This window comes from Phaethon aethereus (assembly GCF_964289735.1).
Source record: "Phaethon aethereus genome assembly, chromosome: 5".
In the NCBI taxonomy this organism is placed as follows: Eukaryota; Metazoa; Chordata; class Aves; order Phaethontiformes; family Phaethontidae; genus Phaethon; species Phaethon aethereus.
In genome coordinates, this window is record NC_138579.1 from 61,584,135 (window position 1) to 61,590,999 (window position 6,865).

At 50.7% G+C, this 6,865-nt stretch overlaps 1 protein-coding gene across 1 annotated transcript; it reads left to right on the forward strand.

Annotated features, from left to right (window-relative positions):
- Positions 1-299: 299 nt before the first annotated feature.
- On the forward strand, positions 300-1,858 carry RASSF10 (Ras association domain family member 10; the record flags this gene model as incomplete). Its single annotated transcript, XM_082000352.1, has 1 exon — positions 300-1,858. The coding sequence occupies one exon, from the start codon at positions 300-302 to the stop codon at positions 1,656-1,658; it is 1,359 nt and encodes a 452-aa protein (XP_081856478.1). The 3' UTR covers positions 1,659-1,858.
- Between the last annotated feature and the right edge of the window lie 5,007 nt (positions 1,859-6,865).

A 6,865-nucleotide genomic window follows, 5' to 3' on the forward strand; every position in this document is an offset into this window, starting at 1 on the left:
CACGTGGTGGGAGAGGAAAACCCGGCGGCGGCAGCGGGACCCGGCAGAGCGCGGGCGGCGGCCAGGTTCCGCGCCGCACCGGACCGGGCCCCTCCCGGCGGACCGCCGCGCCGCACCGGGCAGGAAGGGGTGGAGCGGCCGACGGAGCTCACGGGCGGGGTGCCGCGGGCGGGGAGGCACCCCGGCCATGCTGAAGTCGGGCGGGCGGGCGGCGCCGCGCCTCCCCTGAGCGCTCCCCATGGAGCGGCTGCCCGGCCGGCCCTGAGCCCGCGGCCCCGGCCGCCTGCCCGCCGCCCCCGATGGAGCCCGAGGAGCGGAAGATCTCGGTGTGGATCTGCCAGGAGGAGAAGCTGATCTCCGGGCTCTCCCGGCGGACCACCTGCTCGGACGTGGTGCGGGTGCTGCTAGAGGACAGCCACCACCGGCGGCAGCGGCCGGCGCTGCCCGAGCCCGGCGGCGGGATGCTGTCGGGGCCGCCGCACTCCTACTGCATCGTGGAGAAGTGGCGCGGCTTCGAGCGGATCCTGCCCAACAAGACGAGGATCCTGCGGCTCTGGGTGGCGTGGGGGGACGAGCAAGAGAACGTGCGCTTCGTGCTGGTCCGCAGCGAGGCCTCGCTGCCCAACGCGGGGCCGCGCAGCGCAGAGGCGCGGGTGGTGCTCAGCAAGGAGCGCCCCGGCCACGGCCTGGGGGCGGCCCGCGCCAGCCTGGCGCTCACGCAGGAGCGGCAGCGGCGGGTGGTGAGGAAAGCCTTCCGAAAGCTGGCCAAGATCAACAAGAAGCGGCAGCAGCCGCTGGCCCGGGAGGTCTCGTCGGCGGAGAGGATGGAGACACTGGTGCACCTGGTGCTCTCGCAGGACCACACCATCCGGCAGCAGATCCAGCGGCTCCGCGAGCTGGACCGGGAGATCGACAGGTACGAGGCCAAGATCCACCTGGACCGCATGAAGCGGCACGGCGTCAACTACGTGCAGGACACCTACCTGGTGGGCGCCGGCGGCGGGGAGCCGGACCGGGAGCCGGGCGGGGCGGCCCAGCCCGCTGCCGGCCGCCCCGAGGAGGACTACGCCAGGAAGTGCGAGGAGGTGCTGCAGCTGCAGGAGCAGCGGGCGCAGCAGGAGGAGCTGCTGGAGCACCTGGCCGCCGAGATCCAGGAGGAGCTCAACGAGCGCTGGATGAAGCGGCGGCGGGAGGAGTTGGAGCTGGCGGCGGGGCCCGGCCTAGCCGAGGCGGACTGCGACACCACGGAGCTGAGCGGCGGTTGCGGAGAGGGCGAGCTGCACCTGGAGCACGAGCGGGTGAAGACCCAGCTGAGCACCAGCCTCTACATCGGCCTCAAGCTGAGCACGGACCTGGAGGCCATCAAAACCGACCTGGACTACACGCAGCGGGCGTGGGAGGACAAGGAGCGGGAGCTGCAGCGACTGCTGGAGACGCTGGGCACCCTGGACGTGGCGGAGGCGCCGGCGGAGCCGCGCGGGGCGGCAGGCGGGGGGCGGCCGGCGGCGGCGGGGAGCGGCAGCGCGGCCGGCTGGGTGGAGCAGGCGCGGGCGCTGCGCAAGGACCGCGCCGACGACGGCGAGGATTCGGACACAGGGCTGAGCTCCATGCACAGCCAGGACTCGGACTCGGTGCCCGTCTGCGAGTCCCTCGTCTAGCGCCCGCCCGGCCGCCCAGCCGGGCCCCGCAGCGCCGGGGATCGAGGGCGGGCTCCGGCCTGGCTCGCCGCGAAACCGGGCACGGTGCGGTCTCCGCCCGGTGCCGCGCAGCGCTGCACAAGCTCGCCGCCGGGGCAGAGGGCGGTGTAGGGCTGCGCGGGCAGGCGAGGGGCGAGAAAGCTCCCGGGGCAGGAGGCAGGCACGCAGAGGAAACATCTTAATTCTAGCTCCCGAGTCTCGACTTGTTCTAACTAGCCGTCCGCGGGCAGCGCTTAGGCTGGCTCGCCGGTACTTTTATCTAAGGAAGAGAAACCCACAGCATGTTTGTGTTTCATTCACGCCTGGGAGTGCTCGCGCCTTCAATCCAGCCGCCCGCTTCCCTCCCAGGCTGTTCTGGCTGGGCCGTTTAATGCTGCGGTTGCCCGCGCTGTCCCCGCAGTAGCACAGGCTACTTCGGCTCGGCTCTTGGCGAGCAGAGCGCCAGGACGCGCGCTCGATGGGGTGGATGCGTGATCTCCTCCACCGCCGCTCAGCCGGGCGAAGGCGGGTGCTGGGTTATAGTGCCTGTCACTCACAGATACACCCGGCTCCTGCACAGGCAAAAAGTCACTCAGACTAAAGCTGCTGATCGTTTAAACGCTACGGGGAGACAAGAGGTGTCAGTACTACCGAAACGGACACCGGGAGCTCCCAGGGTGCAAGCTTTTGGAAGGTAGTGCAGTTCCGTTTGGCAACAAAAAGGGGTGATAACTCACCTCTTTTTTTTTTTAAAAAAAAAAGAAAAAGAACAAACTAAATAAAAATACAGATTAACATGTATTAACTCTGCTCTGCATAGTGCTTTTTTATGCATAGATAAGAGTGCTTTGTTTAAAGGCATACTAAGAAATCTATTGGCATCAATGTTCATTTCCCAGTCATTGAAAGTAATTAGCAGTGCCTGTATGTACACAGCCTTCAACTACATTTTTTTCACTAGGCTAGCTGATATTTGGCTGAGCTTGGTTGTAGATAAACAAAGTACAGAATCAGCTTGAGCTACTGCTTTTAATAATACAGTGTGTATGAGGCCAAGAGATACAACGATAAAAGCATGACTCAAGCCCTACCTGCACTACAGCTTAATCTTTTCAGTTATTCCAATAAAAAAAAATTACAGCATCAGCTGTAACATGCATTTCATTTAACTGCCAAATCTTCCTCTGCAGCTTAACGCTTACCAAAAATGTATGACCTGCTCTTACAATAAGAGACACTAAGGATTCTTGTATTCTAGAATAATTGCAGAAAAAGTTTAAGCAGTGAGAGACTAGAGAATGTTTAGTCAGGCCCAACTGACGGTGTGAACTTGTTAAAACTTCTGAGATTATTATTTATGTAAGACTATTTATAAAAGTTTTTGTTTAGTGATAAAGTATAAAAAGGGGTACACCAATAGGCAAGTTCTTTAGTTCCAATAAAAGCCTTGTAGCTTCCTGACCCGAAGACCGGGTTCCACTCTTTCATAGTGTTCTTGCTGGTAGGAATTCTGATGGACAACAGAAAAATAGACTCTGCAACCAGTCAGTTTGAAAGTAAACAGATAAATACTGTCTGTGGGTTCATTGAGGCTGTACGATTCCCTATATGCTATCATTCTTGATAAATGTTATTCCACTGAATGGGTCTCAGTTATAACAAACTGTGGTTTATTTTAAACATGGATTATATAATTGTTTTTCATATTTTAGTCAACGTTGGAAAATATTTAAGAACCTATTTTTAGGGCTAATAAAACTCTTAAGACTAAATGAGTGTTCCCCATTGAGTATGATTAAAATCTCTCTCTCTCTCTCTCTCTCAGGTCTGGAATTCTGTTGTGTTATCTTGTGTTGTGATTTACCCTCTGGCAAAGCAAGTAGGAAGATACAGCAGGTCAGACCTCTCTGGCCTGTCTCATGCCAGCATTGTCCCCTCACTTTCTGATGGCACAAGTAGCTCCCTCAGGTACAAGTAACAGTGTGTGTTCCTCAGGTCAAGTCACTGCAGGGGCAGTGTGGTGGCACATGTCCAGAATGAGGAATTTCACCCTACTCTGCAATTAAAAATGTTTATGTGAAAGTAGAGCTGAAGTTTGAGGGGTGGGGGGTGTGTGTCAAATTGTTGCATTGCATTATATTAACCAGTGCAGATACAATGGGTGGGTGATGCAAGTATCTTGTTGATAGCCTCTCCAGTGACTGATGTAAGCAATAAACCTGAAATTGCTTTACGTAAGTCCTCTCATTAGCCACACCAAGCAAATAAAAAGTAAATTATAGAAATAAGCTGCAACAGGCCATACGTCATTATGCTATTGATACAGGCGTTGGGTATTTTGTGAAGCATGAGGTATGGAAAGCCAGGAAATTCAAAGTTGTAGAGCAGTCTGCCTACTCATCCCCAGCCTAGGATGAGCCTTAAAACGAGGACAAAGCCACTTTTGCTCTAGGTCACCGAGAGACACGCTTGTAGGGCACCATGCAATGCTTGCTCTTGGCCTGTCAGTACCCCAGATAACGATGCACTAGTTCGGGTTCCTGTCCCATGAGGACAGGGGTGAGAACACTGCAGGTGGCACCGTAGTCTCAAGATTTTGGTGGGAGCTGCAGTGAAATCAGGTATATTTATTTGATATTTAAACAGTCACAAGCACAATTGCAATGGGCTTAGTTTTTGTTCCTGCACACAGGCTGAATTCAAACATCTTCACAAATCCCTATCTCTCTCAAACCATTATTAAAGCATTAGTATACCAGAGGAAATAACTGTTTGCATTGGACCAGGTACTTCTCCCTTCCCGTCCTCTCCCAGACTTGTATATCCTCACTTAGATAATAGAGACAAGCCACAGGCTGCTTGGCTTTGACAGGGAATTTGGCTCTGGGGTTTTGCCAGGCACATAGCCAAGGGGTTAGGAGAGCCGATTCAGAATCACAGGTAGAAGGGTAGGAGTTTTATCTCCTTTCCAGTTCTGAGAGAATGGAAGCGAGAGAGAGCAGCAGAGAAAACCCAACCAACATCATGAGAGAAGTCTACCTTCTCGCACTGCCAAGAGAGAGGTGAAAGCTCCAACCAACTTTTTTTTTTTTCTAATACCATTCCCTTCTATCTTCCAGAGTCAAGTCCAGTTTAATCTTCCTCCCATCCTAAGACCAGACAAGCAGATATAGAGAGCCATGAATTAAATGAAAAACTAACAGCATTACGAAGCATTTTAAGATAAATCTGTGTATAGTACTACATTGCTCTATTTATTCAGCACCCTTCTCAAAGCAACTGTCAAGCACTGAGGCCGCCAGGCCACTCTCAGACACAATACCTACAAAAACCAAAGGGAGTTTTGTCCAGGAGACATAATCAGAATAGAATCAGGCCTTAGTTTCAGGCACCCTTCACACAAGTATTATCAAGCACTACTATACAAGTGCTGTCTGTTTGCTGCCTGTGGCCACGTTTTTTCTGACCCTAAGTGGCACTTACTTTTGCGCCTATACAAGAGTTTGTGGGACCAGATCGTGAACCAGATCAGAAAAAAGATGATGAGCTTTAACATAGGTGAGTCCCTGATGTGGTTCAATGTACAGTCAGATGCTTCCGCCAATGACAAAGTACAGCGGTAAAAGTGAGAAATTGAAGGTACTTGGAAAGGTGGAACTGATTCTTTCAGCAATGGGAACTGTCTTACGCTGACTTGCATGTTGACAAAAGCTTAGTTCAGACTGTAAATATCCCCCTACCCACATTCTAAAGAGGTTTCCGGTGGAAGACTAAGGCTGGAGCTGAAGCTCCATTGACATCAATTACACTCACCTACATTAAACCCCAAATGAGTCAAGTAGTCCAGCTTTTAGCCTTGACCTTGTTTCAGAAACCCACTATCAAGCAGTATTATCAGAATAATGAGACTGTGGCAGATTCAATATAGTTCTAGTCCTTAACACATGTAAGAGATCTGCCAGTTTGAATAAGCACTTTGTAGGGATATCATTTGATGCCTTAAATGGGGAGGGGAGAGGAGAGGCAAATACACTTACTGTAATGAACACCACTGACATGCAAAATGAATGACCTATTAATTATCGCCATTTATTCTAAAGCAGCATGTAGCCAGCCAAATCAGAGTCTGGTTGATTTACAGTGACAGATCCTTTTCCAAAGGACCTACAGTCTTGGTTTCAGACATGATATAGTCAAAGGAGGGAAGCAAGTAAGTGGGTGTGAGAGAAGAAAAACATGTCATCAAGCTTTATTATTGACTGCTTGCATGAAACATTTTCCAGGTTTACTTTAAAAATAGTCTGTGTGCCTGTGTCAGGAGAGACATGCACACAGACTTCCCCCTCTCCCAAATTCTATACTACTTTGGGCTTCCCCCCACCCTACACACTTCATTTGCACTGAGCTGGGACTGTAGCTCAATACATTAAAAGAGCAGCACAGGTCTCAAAATAAAATAACAGGTCTGGTAAGCTACACTGGTTACCGAGTTGAAATACAAGCCATTGCGGATTGTTGGAAGCAGTTGTCCTTTGAAGTCACTTGATATTATTGCTCCTGAGCTGGCATACAAAGTTTAAAGAAATGCGCATTGCAAAGTGCAGGGAGTCTACACGGATGTTACTTCTTTTATACAAACTCACATTGCTCAATGAACTTGGAAGCTTAATAGAAAGGGAAAATTCAATAAACTCAAAGCAAGATTGGGCTCTATATGCAAACTAGCCAAATATCTTCAAGCAGAATTGTCAAACAGTATTTTAAAAAATACTGCTTGCATAATTTAATACATTACTTTTGTAAATGCACCAGAGCAGAACCTTCCATGCTGGGTGGATTGTCGCACCCTTTCACACGCTAAATAACACTACTCAGTTTGCCATTGATTTCTTAGAGTGTGCAGTACTAACTCTATAAGAGCATTAAAATATACCCTTAAAATATAACTTCTGCAGCCTTTACACATTACCTACATATCAGTTTTACACTTTAAACATTACTTGGGAAGCTTTATTAAAATCCCCTTCCCTCAGTTTTGAAAGTGTTCCAGAAACCCATTGATGTTCTATGAAAAAAAAAAATAGTTTCCTTCCCAATAACTTTTTTTTCCTTCTTTCAATCAACCAGCTCCTCCCCTACTTATCAGCATCTTATCCAAATTTCATTAATAGTCTCATTCAAATTGGTGG